This window comes from Gekko japonicus, unplaced genomic scaffold (genome assembly GCF_001447785.1).
Source record: "Gekko japonicus isolate JY-2015 unplaced genomic scaffold, Gekko_japonicus_V1.1 scaffold14, whole genome shotgun sequence".
NCBI lineage: Eukaryota > Metazoa > Chordata > Lepidosauria > Squamata > Gekkonidae > Gekko > Gekko japonicus.
This window is the reverse complement of record NW_015176452.1, coordinates 1,913,277-1,937,570: the sequence shown is the minus strand read 5'-3', so window position 1 is coordinate 1,937,570 and position 24,294 is coordinate 1,913,277. Positions and strand designations below refer to the sequence as shown.

The window sequence follows — 24,294 nt, the reverse complement described above, 5'->3', positions numbered from 1 at the left end:
CCCCGCATGCATCTGCAGTGGCTCCTCTGGACCCCCCAAAGAGACACAAGCCAGCCCCTCATGGGCTTTAGAAACAGCCCACCCCCAAAAAAACTTCCAACAGTTTCTTGTTTATTGTGGTGCCAATGGCTGTACTCCACCCAGGGGACCACGTGTGCAAAAGAAGTCGAGGTGGAAACACACAAAGCAGCCTCAGTTTGGTGTAGTGGTTCAGAGCACGGACTCTAATGTGGGAGAACCGGATTTGATTCCCCACTCATCCACATGCAGCTGCTGGTGTGACCTTGGGTCAGTCACAAGTTCTCTCAGAGCTGTTCTCTCAAGGGCAGTTCTCTCAGAGCTGTTCTCTTAGCCCCTCCTATCTCACAGGGTGTCTGTTTTGAGGAGAAGAAGGGAAGGAGATTGTAAGCCACTCTGAAACTCCGAGTGAAGGGTGGGGCATCAATCCAATCTTCTCCTCCTCCTCCCACCGGTAAGCAGAGCTCCTGGGGGGACAGATGAAAGATTGGGAAGGGGGGCTTGGAGATATGCTCCTATTATTTTTTTATGTGTTCACTGTGTTTATACCATGCATTTCTCCCCAATGGTGTCCTCCCCCAATTTCATCCTCACAACATCCCTGTGAGGTAGGTTAGGCTCAGAGCATGTGACTAGCCAAGGTCAGCATTCCTAAAGAGATAGGGAAGAGGTGTCTCTAGAGAGGGGACTTGTGTCATGGTCTGTTGTAGGGGAAGACTAGCCACTGTTTTGCCCCCTTTACTATGGTTTCCCCCACTTCGGGTAAGCCTACCCCCCCTCTCTTTCACCTGAGTTGCCCAAAGACAGCCTGGCAGGCAATGCTCCCTCTAAGCTGTGGAGTCTTGTGAGCAAAAATTCTACTTTGTGAGCTACTGGCATTAAAGTTGTGAGCGAGCGATTTGGCTACTGCATGAATTGGTTTGCTCTGGAGCCATCCTTCCTGAGCTAAGACAAACATGTGTGAGCCAAAGGCTAAAAAACTGTAAGCTAGCTCACACTAACTCAGCTTAGAGGGAACACTGCCAGCAGGGGTGTCACTTAGCAGCGCAGCACGTGGCCAGGCAGATGGGTACAGACTTGCGCAGACTCTCTCAAGTTGAACAGACTTTATTTCCACAAGGCAGAAATGCAGGGTACTAAAAAAGATAAGATCTAGGCGCACTAAGTAAAATGAACAAGAAGACAGTTGCTAACTAAAGAACAAAGTTGGAGGCCAGTGGCACCTTTAAAACCAACAAAGTCTTATTCTGGGTACAAGCTTTTATGTGCATGCACACGTCTTCAGATACAGAGGCCACCAACCATTACATATTGGTAAAGGGTGGGGGTGGGTGTTGCCAGGAAGGGCTAATTAATTTGATTTATAAACCACCCTCCCCCACATGGGCTCAGGGTGGTGATCAACAAATACCCTAATAATTAATTTATAACCAAAATAGTTAAAACAGTCCAGATGCATAAATAATTGAAAATTGGTTAGCAAGGGTGTGTGGGGGGGGGAGGAGTCGTTAGCCTTGCCTAGGGTGCAAAAAAGCCTGGCACCGGCCCTGCATACCTGAACTCTCCTTATTTATTATTTTGGAAATCTGTATGCCACCTCTCCAGAGTTATCTTCCAACTACAATGCTACAAAAAAGGCAAACACCCAGGTGGTATCTTCCTTCTTACCAAATAAAAGCCAGGTCTAAAGGTGGTACGATGAACAGGCAACAGCTGTGACAGCTCCTTCTTACGGTCTCTCTCATAAGAACAGTCATCCACCTATTTCAGCATCCTGTTTCTCACAGCAGCCAACCAAATTCCCTGGAAGCTTATTGAATAGGACACCAAAGCCAAGGCCTTGCCAGATGTTAACACTAACCTCTTACTACTGATATTCAGAGGCTTACTGCCTCTGTATGTGGAGGTTCCCTTAACTCACCAAGGCTAATAATCATTGATGGATCTATCTTCCATGAATCTGTCTAAACCTTTTTTAAGGCCATTTATACTTATGGCTATCACTATGTCCAGTGGTAATTAATTGCACCATTTAATTGCTTACTGAGTAATAGGGGGATGCAAAAAAAGGATATTTTTCAGCTTCAGGTATATTGAACCTGGAAAATACCAGTATTTCCAGATAAATCCCAATACTGGTATGGTATTCAGGTTCGGTAAATATTTGGGATTCCTGATTTTTTTTCAGGTCCAACAGACTAGAGAAGAAAAAAAAAGGATCAGCTGGTGCGACAGAAGCAGAAAGCCTCCACACCACCGCAGCCAATTCTGGGCTGGCTCCTCTTTGCAACTCGGTTTAAACTGAGCTGCAAAGAGGAGCCAGCCCTAGCCAAGGGTTCTCCTTACAGACTTGGCTAGGGCTCTGTTGGGCAGCCTGGTTTAAATTGGGCTGCCCAACAGAGCCCGCCCAGGAGCCGATCTTGTGGGGATAGTACTCCCTGCAGGCTCTCTGGGACAGCTCGATTTAAACAGAGCAGCCCAAAAGAGCCGCTCTCATTTTCCACTGTTTCCAATGGAGGGGAAAGGCCTTTAAAGGGATCACAGTCCCTTTTGCAAGCCACGGCCTTTTGCAAGCTGCATGTGAACTCCAAAGGCATTTAAAGGGCTCCTTTAAATGCCTTCTTGAAGTGGTGAGTTCACCCAGAAGGTGTTTAAAGGGACTACAACACTTTACCTTCAGAGATCTGGTGGTCCCAAAAAATCCTGAATATTTTTGGGATTTTTCGGGTCAGCTATAGATAAAAATAAACAAATAAATGCCAAATAAATAAATTCAGATAGCCGAATAAATAAATGCATTTTGGGGGTATTTTTTGGCTCGATATAGGCCAAATGCACAGCCCTACTTTGCTTTTGTCTGTCCTGATTCTATTGTCCATCATACTTCACTGGGTGTTCCCTGAGCTCCAGTATGTTGGGAGAAGGAAAAAAAGCTCTGTTACCCATTTTCTCCACCCTTATGCCTTTTTTCTAAACTCAAAAGTCCCAGACTCACCACTTCAAATTACGGTTCCCTCATAAACCAGAGAATGAAGATCAAAATGCCCTCCAAAATGCTGCTCTGAGGGGAGCAGCAATCTCTCCCTCCGGGACAGCATGAGGGGGAGATGGATAGCAAGTATAGAAGGGGAGAAATGGATGAAATTATAAGGGATCATAGGGACTGTATCAGGAATACTGTAATCTCTAACCTGACATGGAACTAACAAGTAAATTAACTGATAAGATATCCTAGGGACCTCCATGGAGGAGAGTTACATTTCTGCTGAAATGGATGAGTAGATAAAAGGCATGCCATACAATGCATAGTTCTTCAGGTGTGACAAAAGTAGCATATTAAGAGTTTACAGTACCTTCAGCTTTTCCCACTTTAAATTTATTATTTTTGTATTAATTTTTTTGAATTTTAGTAAGTATTACATATTATCTTTTTACCCGTACATTTCGTGCTCCCACTTTATATTTAAACAATGCAAGGGAAGTATATATTATACTAACTTTAAATTTTTACAAATGTTATTCAGTAAAAAATAATTCCAACACAGAGCTTTGACTATAACATTTAAACCACAATAGATCTGAATTTTTGTCCTCATCAACTATTTCAGTTATACTACTTGCTGCTATTGTGATATAAAATTAACATGGCATACCTTTTAAATGTGTTTAATAATACACTGAATCAGACCACACTCCCCTTAGGGCATTGGATAAATTTTCAGAAAAGTTCCCAGTTCTAATTTTCCCAGAAAACCCAAATCCCAACATCTAACTATGTCTTACTCTCTTAAATGTTTCTTGTGTTCCTTGGGAACTGCATCTCACATTTTACTAGAGAGATCCATTTCTTCATTTTTGAATCATAAATGAAGTTGGCGGCAGTTAAAATGACAACACATTTTCAGGCTTTGTGGAGGCAATATATACGGTAAAGCATTAATTGTCCTGTACCTAGCAAACCGGCATGGTTAACTGGGATGCTGGACTGTATCCCGCTATGAATCAAGAAGAGGTAGCACATCCTGGGCATGGGCGCCACCTGTACATGCTGCTGTCAAGCAAAAGACCCCCGTGTTCAGGAACTGACCAGAATTTACTGCCTCCTCCTCCGCCACCTGCTATCATGTGAGAGCAGACAGCAGAAGCTAAGGAACAAGCAATGCATCCTGGTCATGGGTGCGGCTAACCCATGCTGCTGTCAGATGAATGGCACCCATAGTCAGGAGCAGGCCAGGATGTGCCGTCTGCTCCACCACCACCTGAGAGCAGGAGCACCACAGAGCAGGCAGTGGTAGAATGGCCCCAGCCAGTTCCTGGCAAGGCTAATGCCGCTTAGCACTGTGGCTTGTAAACTCTTGGCTAATCAGCATTTTAGGTTAACCAGTAATCCCTGTTCTCCAGTGATGCTGGCTAACAAAGCTTTTACTGTACACTTAGAACTTGCAACATGACACACTACTTGCTTACATCCACATCATGCGTTAGCTGTCAGACCCCTCCTCCTGCTGAGGGGCAGTCTATAGGTTAAAAGAGCCAGAAACATCCTTCTTAATATCACTCCAATATTTGAAGTGCAGGGCACTGCCTGGGCCAGAAGTGGACCAAGATGGATGCCAGCCGGGCATCAATCTGGGAAAATAATTTCAAAACCGGGGTGCTGGTAGGCGGTCACCACCCTATAGACAATGTGGCCCTAGTCAGGTTAATTGGTTGGTTAGAACCACTATGCAAACCGCCCAGAGACCCTTCGGGGTCAGGGCAGTATATAAGCCGAAGGTATAAGGTATGTATATATATGTGTATGTGTATATATATGGGTGTGTATATGTGTGTGTGTGTATATATATATATATATATATATATATACACATATAGACATATATATACACACACACACACACCTTATACCTTCGGCTTATACCTTCCTGTTGATGGTCCAAGCCAGTCCAGCAGCATCAGCGCCATGCAAAATTATGGCAGTTCTTCCGGGGACCGCTCCCAACCGCGTTGTTTCAATGGTGGTAGTAGTAGAAGTAGCGGCCCCTATATAAACGCCTGGCAGAAGAGCTCTGTCTTGCAGGCCCTGTGGAACTGCATAAGGTCCCGCAGGGCCCTGATCTCCTCCGGGAGCTTGTTCCACCAGGGGGGGGCTGCCACTGAGAAGGATCTGGCCCTGGTCGCAGCAAGCTTTGCCTCCCGGGGGTCTGGAATAACTAGGCGGTGTTGTGTCCCCGACCGAAGTGCTCTTGGGGGTATATGTGGGGAAAGGCGGTCACTCAGGCAGGTCAGACCCTGGCCATATAGGGCTTTAAAGGTAAGAGCCAGCACTTTGAAGCGGCTTCAGTATGCTATTGGCAGCCAGTGCAGCGCTTTCAGCCCAGGCTGGATTTGCTCCCACTTAGGGGGGAGGGGGGCACCAGCAGCTCTGCTGCAAATTGGTGCCTCCACCTCTAAAAACCAGCCCCCTCCCAGTCCCAGATACCCTCGGATCAATTCTCCATTACATCTTCCTGGGACAATTGACTATAATGGTCCCCATAGGGTATAATGGAGCCAGGAAAAATGAGGTTTCTCAAACATTTCCCGAATCGAAACACCATATCGGTATTGGGACTTGGGAATATCAGAAAATACCAATATTTTCCAGGTTCAGTATACCCGAACCCCAAAAATACCAGGGCTTTTTTGCACACCTCTACTCGTGACACACATGGTTAGTGGTGGAGGGAAAAGAAGGATGTTTGGGTTGCTGCTGGTGGGCATGGAGGAGGTGGGCAGGGTTTCACTGCAAAGGGATGGCCTTGCCCTATTTTGCACCTCTTAAGACCAGCTGGTCACAGTTTGTCCCTTTCAGCTCTTTCCCACCTCTGAAACAAGATTTGCAGCAGCATCCTCCATGATACCATGAGTCAACTCATCTAGGAGTGGGGCCCAATGTTTCACAACCTCCCTGCAGCAGCAGATTTGGTAGGCAGCTTCAAAAGGAGCAGTAACTTTCATCAACCTTCTCCTCCCTTCTCCTGGGATTCACAGCAAGTCAAGCAATTGGGCATGTCAAGCGTATTGTACAAGTAGGACACTGAGATGCCCTGTTCCCTGTCCATTCCTTTTCCAATGCTCCAGCACAGACTAATAATAATAGTCCATTTTGTTGCTAGCTGTAGATAACACAGGGAAACAGATTTATGCAAAACCACGAAAAATCAAGGCACGCCTGACACAAAAGCTTTTTGTGTGTGTCTGACTGCTACAATTAATGGTTGGTTTGGTTTTTGTTCCTTTGAAGACTCATGACAACTTCTGTTCAAAGGTATCTGGAAAACAAAATGTCTATGCAAGGAGGGGTGGGGAATCCAGCTTGCAATTACTATTGACTTCTGAAATGTTTATTAGTTAGTGTTTTTGTAAGGTAAATGTACATTGGTTATATTCCTAAAGTTGGAGTCTTAAAGGTAAGAACAAAAAAAGGAGAGAGGTGGGGACTGGCAAGTTACGTGCTGATTGTTTGTGGCGAGACTGCTGACTGGATGAAGAAAAAAAGGAGTGGAGAGGCTTTGGTGTGAAGAGGAAGATTGAGAGAGATTCTGTGAAAGGGGGAGTGAACAGTTTTGAGAAAATGACTGAGGAAAGCAGTTGGGTGGAAAAATACACAACGTGTAAGAGTTCCTTCATGGAATATAGTAGAGTGTTTACGGCTCCCTGAGTGTGTGATTCATGTAAGTGCATGAAGACAGAATCCAAGTAGGCTGTGCCAATTGTGGTGTTAGGGTGTGCGTAAGTGAAAAGTAGAACTCTAAGTGGATTGCCTAACTTACACTTCACCTAGGCATCTTATAGTTGAAATATTTGGCAACATTAACTGGAAATTTAGAATGGTACCTGACTGAAAACACCCAGCGTATTGTACACATAAAAAAAGAGAAATAAAGCATTAATTTTATTTAGTTCAAAAACATCTCTTTATTTTAGAAGAGGGTCTTTAGGGTCATCCCTCTAAGCCTACCTAAGCGCTGACCAGTCTGTCACACTACTGCCAGAATTGTGACAGGTACGGTATGTACTCTGCTTGTTAACAAACTCACATATACCCTCCATTCTCTTCTTATAAGGAAAGCACAATTGATGGCTTCTTGGTTCCTTTCAGTTCCTGTCATTTCCACAAACAGGAATGCTAAAATTCTTAATTTGTTTAGAATGCCAATTTGGGGGAGGAAGCATTACAATTTACCTAAAGCCTAAATTCAATTTACCTAGAGTCTGAATTCAGATGTCAGAACAAACTGGTGTTTGAATGAAGGTTTCTGAAACTAGGAAGAATTCAACTGTGTATCATGCAAGAGGGAAGCAGTGCACCAAGCACAGAAGACAACGGATTCATCCCTGTCCCAAAGCAACTGTTGTGTCATAAAAGACCAATGCCATAGTTGCTTCCATTATATTGGTCTAACTTCCATTAATGAAAGTTAGACTGATATAAGCAGGTGGGTAGCCATGTTGGTCTGAAGTAGCAGGACAAAGTTTGAGTCCAGTGGCACCTTTAAAATCAACTAGGTTTTATTCTAGGTATAAGAGTTTGTGCGCATGCACACTTCTTCAGATACAGTGAAACAAAATTTCTTCAACCATTACATCTGGGGGGGTGTTAGTTGCCTGGAAGGGCGAGTCAGAGTCAAGATCCATAAGTAACTGGGTGATTATAGTGGAGATTGGATTAAGGTGGTAGGTACAATCTGCGAACAGCAGTAAATTAGCATACAAATAAAACAGTTAACAGACTGATATAATGTTGCTTCACCCAAAGACTATTTAAAGTTTCCCCATGGGGCATGTAGTTGGCTGATGGGGCAGAGGAGGTATGGCAGCGGGACAAGGTGGAACAAGGGAAGGGGACAGAGATACGGATATGCTCGATCCCCTTCCAACCTTCGTCCCATCTCAAGAGATGCTGGCTGTAGGGATAGAATGATATACCCTTCTCTCTCAATGGTGCTGTGCAATGCCAGCTCTATTAATAAGAAGATCTCTGTTTTCCAGAGTTATCTGGTAGAACAAGCAGTAGACCTGGCTTGCATGACTGAGACCTGGGTGAGGGAAAGTGAAATGGTCACCCTGAGCCAACTCCCCCCCCCCCCCCGGTTTCTCAGTCCTCCACCAGTCCCAGTCTAATGGGTGGGAGGGGGAGTAACATTACCCATCCGGGAAGCTTTCTCCTTCAGGCCACTCCGAGGCAAAGATTGCCAGCACTGAATGTGTTGGCCTGGTGTGGGAGGCCGAGGAGTATTTGGCCATTTGGCTGCTGTACCGTCCATCTAACGCACCAGTAAATGCCCTGCCAGACCTATTGGAAGCTGTATCTAGCTGGGCCTTGGAGTACTCCAAGCTTTTGGTCTTGGGAGACTTCAATGTCCATGCGGATGATGCGGCCTCCTCTTAGGCCATGGACCTAGTGTCATCCATGGAGGCACTGGGACTCTCAGTTTGTTTTGACCCCCACACATCAAGCAGGCCACACTCTGGATCTTATCTTTGCGTTGGGGATTATGGTGCACTGGATTACTGCTGATGCAGTTCCATGGTCAGACGACCTTGCCCTGAAGGCTCGGCTGGGTATCCCTAACCCTCCCTGTTTAGGCAGTGAGCGAATTTATGCTCGCCCACGGAGTCAATTGGACCTCAATAGGTTCCAGGAAGCTCTGCGGGATCTGATTTTCTCTGGCAGCCCATTGGATGTGCTGGCGGAAGATTGGCACTCTCGTCTTTCCAAAGTCATCAACAAGGTCGCTCCCCGGCGCCCTCTTCACCCTCGTACCAAACTAGCTCCATGGTATACCTTGGAGCTACTGTGGATGAAACAAGAGCTAAGATGATTAGAGAGAGGGTGGCGATGAGCTCGTGACAAAGCTACAAGAACATCCTATAGGTTGTTTGTGAAAACCTATGAGATGGCAGTGAAGGCTGCGAAGAGAAATTTCTACGCGACCTCCATTGCATCTGCTAGCTCTCATCCAGCCCAATTGTTTAGAACTATTCAGTCACTGATTACTCTGTCTCAGGGTGCACCAAATGCTAGGGAATTGGCTACTGGCTGTGAGACATTTGCAAGCTATTTTGCAAATCAGGTCTTGTTGCTCTGACGCAACCTCCTGGCCACAATTGATATAATAACCGAACTGGAAGCCCATTGGCTGTCTTTCTGGACCACTCCAGTCTGCTCACCCAGGATGAAGTTGACAGGATCCTGGTAGCTGTGAGGCCTACTACATGCCTCCTGGATCCCTTCCCATCGTGGCTGGTTAAAGCCTGCGGCGATGAGATGTGGAACCCCTGAGGGAGATTACCAACTTGTCCCTCTCAACAGGGGGGGGGGAACTGAAGGAGACAGCAGTTCGCCCTCTTCTTTAAATCTTTATTGGACCCGATGGCCCTTAGTAACTACTGCCCAGTGTCTAATCTACCATTCCTGGGCAAGGTGGTAGAGATGGCAGTGGCATCCCACATTCAGGTTTTCCTGGATGAGGCTAAGATCCTGGATCCTTTCCAGTCCAGCTTGCGCCCTGCCAATGGGACTGAGACAGTGCTGGTTGCCCTTGTAGATGACCTTCGGACATCTGGATCAAGGTGGATCGGCGCTGCCGATTCTTCTTCATCTGTCGGCGGTGTTTGATATGGTTGACCATGAAATGTTAACCCACCACCTTGCCAACATCGGGATACAGGAGCTTGCCTTGCAATGGCTGACCTCCTTTCTCCAAGGTCGGGGACAGAGGGTGGTGCTGGGGGGGGGGGAGTTGTCTCAATGGCACCCACTGAAATGTGGTGCGCCACAGGGAGCAATTCTCTCCCCCATGTTGTTCAATATCTATATGCGCCCCCTCACCCAGATTATCCGAGGGTATGGGCTGGGTTGTCACCAGTATGCAGATGACAGCCAGTTCTATCTACTGATGGACGGCTGCCCGGATGGGGTCCCATGTGATCGGGATGGGGCATTACAGGCTGTGGCTGGATGGTTGCGAGAGCCAACTGAAGCTAAATCCATCTAAGACGGAGGTCCTGTACCTGAGCCACAGGGGACTGAGTCAGGGAATCAGTCTCCCAACTTTCAATGGGGGTGTTTCCTGGATGCCTCCCTTTCTATGGAGGCTCAGGTTACCGCCACTGCCAGGTCAGCCTTTTTTCATCTGAGACAGATCAGGCAGTTGGCCCCTTATCTCACCCCATGCAACGGTCACTTCCAGACTGGACTATTGTAGCTCTCTCTACATGCGGCTGCCCTTGACCCTGCTCCAGAAGTTGCAGCTAGTGCAGAACACGGCAGCACGGGTGTTGATGGCAACACCTGTGCGGGCTCACATCCACCCAGTGCTGCGTGAACTGCACTGGCTGACTATTGAATTCCGGATTCATTTCAAGGTGCTGGTACTTACCCTTAAAGCCCTATATGGCCAGGGGCCAGCATACCTTCGAGACTGCCTCTCCCCATATGAGTCCCAGAGGACACTGAGATCTATGAATCAACATCTCCTAGCAGTCCCCGGCCCCAGGGATGTCCGACTAGCCTCGGCCAGGGCTTTTTCAGCTCTGGCCTCCACCTGGTGGAATGAGCTCCCATATGAGATCAGGGCCCTGCGGGATCTATTACAGTTCCGCAGGGCCTGCAAGATGGAGCTCTTCCACTGGGCTTTTGGTTGAGGCAGCGGACGTCCCTCTTCTCTCCTGGCTATCTCCCCTTCAGTGGCCTGGATTTTAACATCGGTACTACTGAATTGACATCAGTGGTCTGGATTTTAACATCAATATTGCTTAACTGACATCAGAACTAGCTTTTTTGCATGGTATTTTATGGTTTTACTGTTTTAATTGTTGTTTAATTTTTAATTACATTGTACTGAGATTGTTGTGAACCACCCTGAGTCCGTCTATGGGGAGAGCGGCATACAAATCAAAACAATCAATCAATCAATAAATGTGTTTAATAGCCCTGTGCCTTGGCCACTAGCCTGAACTCATACATGTCCTCCAAACCCCAGTAGTAGTCATCTGAACTGTTTAATACTAGCATGAAAATGCAACATAGAGGAACCCTTTTCCAGGTGGTTAAAGGTTTTACATATTATGCTAGTGAGATGCTGCTTAGAATTATTTTTCAATGATTTCCCTGTGAAACATATAAAGTGGCCCTAAATGTCAGCATGTTTGAAGGGTATAAACATGGGCCTGGCATGCAGGAGCCCTGCTGTTCTTCCCCATGCTCAGCAGAGGAGGAATATGGAGTCAACTGTAAGCAGCCAATGTAGGGAAGAGGACTGCGCTCGAGAAGAGATGGTACCAAAGGGAAAAGGTGAGCCAGCTTTACTCTGGTACCAAGGGCCCACAAAACTTGAACCCTGCCCTGCTTAATATGACAATGACAATACTGGGTTGGCTCCGAGGTCCCAAGAAAATTTGTCAAGGACTGCTTTAAAGTATGTATGTTTACAATGAAGTAAATATTACAAAGATGATGCTGTTAAAGTGCTGCACTCCATTTGCCAGCAAATTTGGAAAACGCAACAGTGGCCACAGGATTGGAAAAGATCAGTATACATTCCAATCCCAAAGAAGGGCAATGCCAAGGAATGTTCAAACTATCGCACAATTGCACTCATATCACACGCTAGCAAGGTCATGCTCAAGATCCTACAAGCTAGGCTTCAACAGTACGTGGATAGAGAACTACCAGAAGTACAAGCTGGGTTTCGAAGAGGTAGAGGAACTAGAGATCAAATTGCCAACATTCGCTGGATTATGGAGAAAGCAAGAGAGTACCAGAAAAATATCTACTTCTGCTTCATTGACTATGCTAAAGCTTTTGACTGTGTGGATCACAACAAACTATGGCAGGTCCTTAAAGAGATGGGAGTACCAGACCACCTCACATGTCTCTTGAGAAACCTGTATAAGGGCCAAGAAGCGACAGTTAGAACCGGATATGGAACAACTGATTGGTTTAGCATAGGAAAAGGAGTACGACAAGGATGTATATTGTCGCCTTGCTTATTTAATATATATGCAGAGTACATCATGCGAAATGCTGGCCTGGATGAATCACAAGCGGGAATTAAGATTGCTGGGGAAAAGATCAACAACCTCAGATATGCAGACGATACCACTCTAATGGCAGAAAGTGAAGAGGACCTAAAGAGCCTCTTGCTCAGGGTAAAAGAGGAGAGCGCAAAAGTGGGCTTGAAGCTCAACATCAAAAAAACTAAGATCATGGCATCCGGCCCCATCACTCCTTGGCAAATAGAAGGGGAAGCTGTGGAAGTAGTGACAGACTTCACGTTCCTGGGATCCCAGATCACCGCAGACTGTGACAGCAGCCATGAAATTAAAAGATTTCCTTGGGAGGAAAGTGATGGCGAACCTAAACAGCATGATAAAAAGTAGAGACATCACCCTGCCAACAAAAGTCCGCATGGTCAAAGCAATGGTATTCCCAGTAGTCATGTATGGCTGTGAGAGTTGGACTATAAGGAAGGCCGAGCGCCGAAGAATAGATTCTTTTGAACTATGGTGCTGGAGGAGACTCTTGAGAGTCCCTTGGACTGCAAGAAGAACAAATCAGTCAATCCTCAAAGAAATCAACCCTGACTGTTCCCTGGAAGGCCAGATAATGAAACTGAAGCTCAAATACTTTGGCCACCAAATGAGAAGGGAGCACTCACTGGAGAAGACCCTGATGCTGGGAAAGATTGAAGGTCAAAGAAGACGGGGACGGCAAAGGATGAGATTGTTAGACAGTGTCATAGATGCAACGAACATGAAATTGAGCAAACTTCAGAGGACGGCGGAAGACAGGAAGGCCTGGCGGGATCTGGTCCATGGGATCGCGAAGAATGGGACTCGACTGTGTGACTGAACAACAAATATTACATTAATACATAACTGTTTAAGGATTATGGCATGAACCATACATTATTCCCAAAAGACAATAACTTCCTTAAAGGCACTTTTATACCAGCTGTGAGATTTCCCATACCCCACGGCTCTGCTCCCACCCACTGCCACCTTCCTCACCTGGCCTACTGGTTCCCTTTGGCCTCAGAATTGGGAAAAGGAGGAAGTTCAGTCAGCTAGTTCCTCTTCCTTCCCTGTCTGTCTCTCTACGCACTCTCTCTCTCTTCCCTTGGTCGCCTGTCAGAGGTCAGCCTGTACATCCTCCTCGGCTGGCTGGGGAGACTTCCTTTTATAAAGCCCCTGCAGCTTCACACACACACCTGGCTCCAGGCCCAATCTCCTTCTTCCAGACTCCCCTCCAAAGTACATAAGCAGTGAGTTATCACCCACCATCCCCTTCTCCATCTGCTGGCTTCCCTCCACTGAGTTGTCTTCATGCAGGTCTCCAGAGCTAGGGCTCCTCCCTCTTTGCCCTGGGCTGGCCTCCTACTCCCAGCTCCCATCAGGTCTGTCCACCACTCTCCCCTGAGAACCCTCAGCCTCTGCCCAGCCATTGCCAGTCCAATGCTCCCTCTAAGCTGTGGAGTCTTGTGAGCAAAAATCCCACTTTGTGAGCTGCTGGCATTAAAGTTGTGAGCGAGCGATTTGGCTACTGCATAAATTAGTTTGCTCTGGAGCCATCCTTCCTGAGCTGAGACAAAAATGTGTGAGCCAGAAGCTAAAAAACTGTGAGCTAGCTCACACTAACTCAGCTTAGAGGGAACACTGCCAGCAGGGGTGTTCAGGATTTTGCCTCAACAGCCCTGGGTCTCTGGGTCCTCATGTTGAGCATCTCCTGCTGATGACACTGCCCAATATTTGTCCTGCCAGGGCCTCTCTTGCCACAGCTAACTGCCCCAGCATCCCCCAAACCCTTCTCTGGCTCAGCACCTGGACCACACACAGGAAGGCCCGGGCTGACCACCAATGTTCCCTCTAAGCTGAGTTAGTGTGAGCTAGCTCACCGTTTTTTTAGCTTCTGGCTCACCCATTTTTGTCTTAGCACAGGAAGGATGGCTCCAGAGCAAACTGATTTATGCAGCAGCCAAATTGCTCACTCACAACTTAAATGCCAGTAGCTCACAAAGTAGAATTTTTGCTCACAAGACTCCACAGCTTAAAGGGAGCATTGCTGACCACCACCAGCTCAAGAGACACCAGTGTGAGGTGAGTGGAGCTCCACCAAGCTTGAGCCAGGTCACATCGGGGGAGACACCAAACCCAACACTAAAAATTTTTTGTACTAAAAAAATCTCTATCTGGCTCAATAAAGGTTATGCTTATTCATTCAGTCCCTGGACACACAACTGATAATGACTTTACCTTCAGTTCAAACTACTATGCAGTCAAAACCATGATCCTTTTCATGGTAGCCAGGTGTTAAGGACACATCTTAACAGTTTCCCATGTGCAATGTGCAACAACAGCAGGGACCCATGAGTAACATGTGCATTCCACATATACTACTAGAAGGAGCTACAATAAGCAATGCAAGGAATTTGTTTCCAGCTTAGAAAGGCCACAACAGGAGATAACACCACCTACTGCTCCTGGGTCTTCTCCCCATGTGTCTTTCCCTCAGTCTCACTGAATGGTTGATTCCAATAGGGATGTCCCTACATAATTTGGGATTTCTTTAACACAGTGATAACAGGCTGATGGCTTTTAGTACAGACCAAGGATGTAAGTAAATGATGGTTTAAAAAAACTAATTCAGCAACTCATATCCCTTGCCAACCCCACTCCAACCAAATGCACTTAAACCAGACATTAGCCAAAAACCTTTTTTTGGGGGAGGGGGCTCTATACACATATGAAACAGGATACTCACCATTCAGGCCCAAAGTTAAGCGTCTGAGTTTCTGCTGCCATTTTATTTTTAAGTAAACCTGAAAAAGACAAGATAATGCATCAGAAATCTCATTTCAACACATTAAAAGTTAAAGCTGGACTCCAAGTACAAAACAACAAAACAAATGATTTTCAGAAGGAAAGAGCAGCTGTATTTAATTTTCTCACCTTCCCCAAAAGGACAGAAAGGCTTCTTGGGCTGCATTCTCTGCTCACCACTTATAAAAACCCCTATAATATCCTAGGTACCTGCCCACAGGATCACAATCTGAAACATATGAAAATGAATGAAGGTAACCTAAAAAGGATAGGGGAAGACACTGGACTGGGATCAGACTGTAGGTTGAGAAAGGACTATTGGATTGTCCCCATGGCTCTGCTTCTACAGCAACTTCTTGAAAAGCAGAAAGCACTCAATTAGGGGTGTGCATTTGGTATAAATTGAACTGAATAAATACCTGAAAAATACCTTATCAGTATTTTTCAGGTATTTGTTCACCTGAATAAAGGTAAAGGTTCCCTTGCTCGAAAGCCAATCGAATCCAACTGTAGGGTTACGGTGCTCATCTCCGTTTCAAAGCCGAAGAGCCAGCGCTGTCCGAAGACATTTCCGTGGTCATGTGGTCGGCATGACTAAACACCAAGGCGCACGGAACGCTGTTACCTTCCCACCGAAGTGGTACCTATTTATCTACTTGCAATTTCTTGCTTTCGAACTGCTAGGTTGGCAGGAGCTGGAACTAGAGACGGGAGCTCACTCCATCTTGCGGCACCCGGGTCTCGAACTGCTGAACTACCGACCTTCCACAGCCTGCAGTTCAGCGTCTTAACCACTTGAGCCACCGTAGCTCTAATCTAATCTAATTCGGCTACTGATATAGCAGAGCCCAAATAAAAGCCATTATTCAGCTTTTATACAGGCACAGCTTAGAGAAGGCATTTAAAGAGACCTTCTCCAAGCCAGCCCACACCACAGTGCTGCAGCTCAACACATGAACTCAGGCATTTAAAGGATCTCTTTAGCTTGCTGGGCTGTGGTGCAGCGGCGCGGTTAATTCTCAGGGCGCTCCCGAGAATCGCCGACTCTCCATGCTTTTTAGGGGGATTTTTGGGGTTCCCAAATCCCACTGGACATCTCAGAGGGAGGTCCGGGAGCAAGGGACTTGTTTCGGGCTCCCCGCAAGTGGCAGTAAGCGGCTGGCAGCCTGAAATCATCCCATAGCAGAAGCACGGAGCTGAGCAAACATGGTAGCCATGTTTTGCACAAGCTGTGAGCACCCGCACAAGAAAGTATCGAGCCTCATCATAATATCAATGAAGATAATATCTACACTGTGAGTCCATGTAAATGCAACAAACAAATCTTTGATGACCTCCCGATTAAGCCCCTTCAAACTCCCAAAAAGCTAAGGAAACAGAGAGTGGGAATCCCCCTCCCCCTTTTGTGGGCGGATGTGAAGAGACTGGGATGTAAAAGCAACCAAATACCGTTGGGGGCAGAGAGAACTATGGTCATCTGAACATTTAAATATTTGTTAAAAAATCCTATGATAGAAATTAATTTGATAAACTTCTGAGTGAACCGTTTGAACAGGTAGAACTCCTCTTGTTTTACCACTTGCAAACTGGGAAAGACTTGGTTTAATATTTTTGACAAAGAACGTCTACTGTAAAAGGGACTATAACTTACACTGATTTTGTGAGTCCTTTATATAAGACTGTGTTTCCACTTCTAAACATTTGTAGAAGATTGATTGTTTCCTAGGTATACTGAGAGACTGCACATTGTTTGGTCTACGCTGAATCCTGGATCTTAATATGGCTACTGAGTCCTTCATTTTGGAACACTGGGCAGCGCAGTGAGATTCACTGTAAACACAAGTATAGAGATTGCTGGCTCCATGGAACAGACCCAAACTGGGACAAGAAAATGGCTTTTCAAAATGGATGTAAAGAGGCAGATAAACCAGAGGACCCAGAGACTATACTAGAGTTGCAAATTTCCTGGGAACAATTCCAAAAGATTCTTGAGGATGAAATTCAATGGGCGGTTAAAGAAACCTTTAAGGGACTCTACAGAAAGGAGCAGAGCATCCAGTCAGGAACTGTAAATAAGAGGGAAGACCTGCAGAAACAACAGACTCAAACTAAAGAACAGGACTTCAATCAAGATGATCCAGTTCAAAGAATGACAGTTTATGATATGGTGAAGTATCAGTAAAATTTGTTATGTATGAGAAATTTGAACAGACATGAAGACAATGCAAAACTCCCATTTTTTAATTTTTTATTTCAGAAAACTAATAAAATATATTTTTTTAAAAAAATAAAGGATCTCTTTAAATGCCTGAATTCACTCACCAAAGTCAGCTTGGAGACGGTAGCATAGCAGCAGCACAACTCAGTGAGTGAACTCAGAAGGCATTTAAAGAGGCTGCAGTCTCTTCAAATGCCTTTTCCCCCTCTATTAAAAGCGATGGTGGGTGTGTCTTGGGGGGCCCAAAAAATTGGACCCCCAGTCCAATCTTTTTAAAACTGGGGGGGGGGGGTTTGAGGAGACGCACTAGCAGCTATGCTGCAAATTTTATTCTTCCACCATCCACAAAGAAAGAACCTGAAATATTACTTTTGGGGTTTAAAATGGAAGAAGTAAATATTGCGAAAAGGACTTTGGTGTGGTATATGATTACAACTGCTAGAATGACATATGCTCAATGCTGGAAACAGGAAAGAACTCCCAAAATTGGGGAGTGGATAAAAAAATTACTTTTTGTGGTTGAAATGGACAAAATGACAAGAAAGCTTAAAAATCTGGAAACAGAAGAATTTTTTGCAGATTGGAAAGACTTTAAAGAATATTTAGAGAAATATTGGGATGTAAAGAACAACTTACTTTGCTTTGAAAATTATTGAAAAAAGATTGACTTTGGAAGAAGTGTAAATGTATAAGAATTTTAGTTAATTGATATGTTACCTATAGAATTTGATTAACGAGTAAAGGAGAGAAGAAGGGAAAATAAGATATGGGCTGGAGGTTGGAGCACTGTGGGAAGTCAAAAGGGGTGGGGAAATAGGAGAAAAGGATATATGATATTTAGCAATGTGATGTATGTTTGACCTATTAATATATCCTAATAAAATTGTTTTTAAAAAATACCTAAAATGATCAGGCTTTGCCCAAAAAACAGACCCCCCCCCAGAGCCCTGAATACCCCCAGATAAATTATCCATTATACCTTACGGGGATGGTCCCCATAGGGTATAATGGAGCCGACTAAATTCAGGTTTCCCAAATATTTAGCTGAATCCCAACACCATACCAATACTGGGATTCAGGAATACTGGAAAATACCTATATTTTCCAGGTCCAATAGACCCAAATCTAAAAAAACATTATTTTTCCTGCACACCCCTACATTCAATCCAGTTCTCACACTCAGATTTTCTCTTGCTGGTTCACTCTCTCCAGGTCAAATCATGGAAGTAATAGGCAATTGTATAAGGTTTTAATCAGAGCAAAACTAAAACTAACAACTTTCCTCCGCACAAGCTTAAGTATGAACATTGGTAGTTTCATTCCCTGTCAGTTTTCATGAACATTCTGTGACATCACACCTCTTCAATCAACAGTAGTTGGAAGATTTACAACAAAACCTCTTAACATTACACAATATCGCAAATAAGATCCATGAAACATATTTACAAGAAAACAGAAAACTACTTGAGTTAAAGATTAGCAGAGTATGTATTTAGTGAAGTATAGAAATGGCAGGAGGAAAGTCATTTTACTTTTCTGTCAACCACAAAGACCACAATATCGCAAATGATCAGGCAATTTTGAAGAAAAGGTACAAAAAGCGAACTTCAGTCTTCCTGCATCCAAAAGATGCAGACTCTGAATTTATTATGAACTACTGATTACTATAAACTTAAATTAGCTGCATTTTATGTCTAAACTATTTAGACATAAAATGCAGCTAATTTAAGCCATACCATTTGCCAATGTATCATAATGTGAACCTATTAGTTAACTGACTCTGACCTCTCCAGATGAACCTTCTCATTCAAGAAGTTTAAACTTAAGTATAATATTTAAGTGCTCCTTACATTGTCTATGTCACCATCCTGGATATCATATGGTACTGCACTCATGACAAATGTGCTATAAAGCTGAATTAAAAATCAAACACTAAGCTTGCAGAGAATGCACAAGGGTAACCCATTTATATTGCAAATATTCACACCAAGCAAATGTTCTTAGAAATCATTACATTAATAGTATTAATATATCTAACAGCAAAGTGGCTTTCCCTTGCAAATCACAAAAGCAGCAAAACTGGGCAACCCAAAAGCAAGATAGGAGTCATCTGCAAGCTTCAGGGTCTGACTCCATTCACACACAGAAAATTATTATTCTGTAAATTAATCCAAACCAAAAAACAGCACACGGGCTGACAGGGCCTGAATATGGTCCAGGAGCCCAGAACGTTGGAAGCAGCTGACAGTCAAAGAGAAACTGGTCTGCTCAAGTCCTTGAGAATATAAAATCCTTTAGGGGAAGGTCTTTGAAATGGGAACCTAAAGGGCTGTCTACCCAACCACACTAGTCGCCCGCAGAGGTCCTGCTTTGAGTGCCCCTGCCATCTGAGGCTAAACAGGTGGCATCTCTAGAAAGGGCCTTCTGGGTCATGGTGCCAAAGTTTGGAACTCCCACCCCAGGGAGATGCATCTGTATGACTGTCTTCCGTCAGGAGGTGAAGACTTTCTTGTTTTCCTTGGGATTATCCATCCTCCCTGTGTGTTATATATTATATTTGTATTTTAAATGCATTTAACACTGGAAATGTTCCAATATTGGAATATTTTAATGTTCACTGCCTTGGGGACTAAATTGAGTGAAAAGACGACACAGAAATGTTTTAATATATTTTAATACATTTCTGTAATACCACTCGTGAAGAAGCCATTGCCGGTTCCTTCTGATCCATCCAATTACCACTCAGTTTCGAACCTTTCGTTCCTGGGTAAGGTAACAGAGAGAGCAGCAGTTAAGCAATGCCAGGACTTCCTGGAGAATACATTGGCACTAGTCCCGGTCTGGCTTCTGCCATGGTCATGGAACAGAGACTGTGCTGGTCGCCCTCACAGATGACCTCCACAGGCAGTTGGACTGAGGCAGGTGAGTGCTGCTGTTATTGCTAGACTTGACAGCGGTGTTTGACACAGTCAATCACAATCTACTGGCTCACCACCTCGCTGATGCTGGAATATGCAGGACAGCCCTGAAGTGGGTTGTCTCATTTCTCCATGGTCAAGGACAGAGTGTGGCACTGCGAGAGAGGTTCTCCTCTTGATACCCCATGGCATGCAGGGTCCCTGAGGGGGCTATCCTCTCCCCAATGTTATTTATCATCTCTATGTGCCCTTTCACCCAGCTGGTACTGAGTTTCGGGCTGGGATACTATCAGTACACTGATGACACCCAGATGTACCTGATGATGGCTGGATGGCCAGACACTGCCCCATGAAATCTGGCCGAGGGTTTGGAGACCATGGTGAGATGGTTGAAGCAGAGGCGACTGAAACTGAACCCAGCAAAGACAGAAGCTCTCTGGCTGGGTGGGGAAGATTCAGGTTCAGGGTGCCAACTCCTGATCATGCCCCTTTAACACCGGTGCAAATGGTCAACAGCTTGGGGGTGCTTCTGGATGCCTCCTTATCAGTGGAGGCCCAGATCACAAACATTGCCAGACTGGTGTTCTTCCAGCTGTGCCAGATCAGGCAACTGCCCCCCTACTTGTTTCACCCCAACCTAGCTACAGTAATACATGCAACAGTCACCTCTAGGCTTGATTACTGTAACTTGCTCTATGCAGGGCTGCCCTTGAGGCTCATCTGGAAGTTACAACTTGTCCAGAATGCAGCTGTCCATGTCCTTACAGGGACACTGGTAACAGCACATATTCAACCCATGCTTTGCCAGCTGCACTGGCTCCAAGTCAAGTACCAGGTTAGGTTCAAGGTGTTAATTTTGACCTTTAAAGCCTTAAATGGTCAGGGACCAACGTACTTGCAGGACTGCCTTTCTTGGTGTGTCCCCAGCAGAGTGTTACACTCAGGAGAACAACAACAACTGGAAGTCCCTGGTTCAAGGAGTGTCTGGCTGTTCTCAGCCAGAGCCTGGGCCTTCTCAGTAGTGGCTCTGACTTGGTGGAGCTCTCTGCCAAATAACTTCAGAGCCCTGTGGGACTTGTTACAATTCAGCAGGGCCTATAAGGTAGAGATGTTCTGCCAAGCATACATTTGAGGACAGTAACGGTTTTTAACAGCAATCAAACCAGTTGATTCCTCACTCCCCCCCCCATGTTAACACTAATGGGGGGAGTCAAATTTTTACTGTGGCACCATGTAACAGGCTTGTGTTTTTACTATATTTGATTGTTCTAATTTTTTCTTGTTTCAAACTGTTGTACACTGCTCTGAGTCCATTCTGCGGGAAGGGTGGTATAGAAATTTAATGAAATAAATAAATAAATTGTTCTGCCTTATTTCCAATTCCTCATGGACCCAAACCTTGTCCCCTGTATTAGTAAAGCCAAACTAGTTGAAAGGTACAATAAAATATTTTAAATAAATAGTAAGTTCGTACATTGGCAGGCAGAGATCTTGGGGGTGAGGCATTTGCCAACAACAAAGAACCCATACACTTGCACAAGATCTAGGGAAGGTGAACACACGTGTCTGTGTGTGACAGTGAAAGAACCCCCAGCTCCTCTCAAAATGCCCCCCCAAACCCCAGTGTGGACAGAGATGTGGATATTGCTTCCATAATGCCAGGGAACATTACTGGCACAAGAAAGCAACACATAGTCAACAGTCCTTAGCCTGTCAGAGCTGAGGATCTGCATGATTCAAAGGACTGGAATCACTGGCTACAGAGGACACATGCCCTCAGTGCACCTCCTCAGAGACAAATTCCACCCCACACAAACACACACAGACCCTTTCACCAGCATATCCACTGCTTAAAGGACTAGCAGAGGGTCTACTTTAGAGGATGCATTTCCTCTGAAATTTCACCCACTCAGTGGATATATTATCAAATTCAGCTTAATTATCTGCAATTAACATATACCATAATTAAAATATACAGCTTCAACAACTTTTCTATCTACACTTTGATTAATTATTCCAACATTGTGATTAACACCTTGATGGGCATGAAGAAAATACACTTGCTATACCTAGCTAGACCACATTCTTATATCAGGAACAGCAGAGTACATAGGGTTGGATTCTCATATTCCTGCCCTCACAGCAGCCATCCATCCCATAGGACTATCGGTCCATACACCTCCCCTCCCCACCATACTTGGCAAAGCCTTCTAATAATCAAAAGGGATGCTAAGGGAAGGCACTATACAGTTCTGCCAGTATAAAGCTGGTAGAATCCAACCCATACTTTTCTCAAACTACCTGTACCCACGAAACAGTTGATCAAGCAGCAAACAAGGAAGAAATGCAGAACCAAGGCCCGCTACTCTGTCACAGCTCCAGAAGAGTAACCAGACACAAAGGCAACCCACTGCATAAAGAAGTCACCTTTATACTATAGACTGGTCATGAAAACATGTATCTAGAAATATGTAATTGCATCTCATCACCTAGAAGATATTCTTTCCTTTCACCAACTGATAATGGTTAGATTTAAGGTTACTATTTTGCATAAATATCTTGTAATATTTATGTGAAAAGTACAGGTTGTATCTTAACTGTGACAGGTGATATAAAAATCACTCTTGAAAAGTTACAGTTTCAAAGAATTAAAATATACATCACATGATTAACAAGAAGGGTTTTAGTAATACTAATATTCTTGACAGAAGAACAAAAACCTAAATGTCATATTTCCAGTACATCTCCAAGGAACAGTTTAAAGTACTAAACACATTTCCTAAACAAATTTTGTACACACTATATATACAGACCAAGCATACATTTAGACACCAACCTAAGGCAAATAACTTTTTCTCTCACCTCAAAGTGGGCTTTGGATACCTGGAAGCAAAGAGAGGAAGTTGTTTTGCGATGGGCTGTGGGGGCAGTCAGAACCAGCAAGACTCTGCCTCCTTCTGATCTTCTCCAAAGTACAGCATGTAGTGGGGGAACTCCCCACACCAAGTCCTCAGAGAAGTAAATTCATTCACCTCATGCCATACTTTGGTAGTCCCCAGAAGATGTAGTAGAGGTATTTGCTGTTTCTAAGAAGGTCTCTTAGTTTGGCACAAAGTCTTACACCAGAGCCTCCCAGAGCATGTGCCAGAGGACTTGGGGACCAGTGCCTCCCAGAGTCTTTTGTGTGCCAGACAACTTGGAGATGGATTAGGGTACAATCACAAAAAAATGGCTAGCTACCAAAGCCAATCAGCATTCATGAATCCCACAGATTTTATTTATTTATTTATTTATATCCCGCCCTCCCCACCATTTGGCAGGCTCAGGGCGGCTAACAACATATATAAATATACATTAAAATTCCACTAAAACTGTCAATCAATATAAAATCATACTACATAAACATAACTTATGTTAAAAGATGGCAAATATTCCAATCTCAACTGTCAACTGAACCGTGTCCACAAACTCACACCCAGCTATAAGCCTTGGTTGGTGGTGCTGTTGGTACGATCAGAACCAATGATGGTACAATTGTTGGCACAGTTGGTAATTGGGTAAGGGCCATACAATCGAGGCAGCACCCTACTTTAAAAGCCTGGCGGAAGAGCTCCGTTTTACAGGCCCTGCGGAACTATAAAAAGTCCTGCAGGGCCCTGATGTCCTCTGGGAGCTCATTCCACCAGTGAGGGGCCGCCACAGAAAAGGCCCCGGCCCTCATTGTAACCAACCTGGCCTCTTTAGGCCCTGGAAGAACCAGGCGATTTTGGGAACCTGATCTTAGTGCTCGCTGGGGTACATGCAGGGAAAGGCGGTCCCTTAGGTAAGCAGGGCCCTGGCCATATAGGGCTTTAAAGGTAGGAACCAGCACCTTGAACCATATCTGGTATGCTATAGGCAGCCAGTGCAAAGCTTTTATGGGGGGCTGGATGTGTTCCCGCATAGACTGAGTGGATTGAAATAATCCAGAATGTGACCAGAAGACGCGCATCGAGACTCAAGTTCTGTTACTGTCTCAACTGTGGCAGGGAGGTCGTGGCGGAGCGACAAGATTTTATCTGCGAAATAGCTCGCAAAAACCTTGCGGCCAATATCCAATTCCTTATAATTTGGTCTGCCCTGTGGCAGAGTAGTCAGAGACCGAATTGTTCTAAATAATTGGACTGGGCGAGAGCTCGCAGACTCAATTGTAGCTGCGTAAAAAACTTCTTTCGCAGCCTTGACTGCCATCTCATAGGATCTCATAAACATCCTATAGGATGCTCTTGCCGC

The 24,294-nt window shown here is 44.9% G+C and overlaps 1 protein-coding gene across 2 annotated transcripts in view; it reads right to left on the bottom strand.

The window, feature by feature from the left end:
* Positions 1 to 24,294, bottom strand: part of GIGYF2 (GRB10 interacting GYF protein 2) — a 100,374-nt gene that overhangs the window by 63,014 nt on the left and 13,066 nt on the right. For both annotated transcript variants that reach the window (XM_015426851.1, XM_015426850.1), the window contains exon 2: positions 14,828 to 14,885. In XM_015426851.1, coding sequence (XP_015282337.1) covers positions 14,828 to 14,868 — 41 coding nt within the window. In that variant the 5' untranslated portion in view covers positions 14,869 to 14,885. The remainder of the gene's footprint in view (positions 1 to 14,827; positions 14,886 to 24,294) is intronic.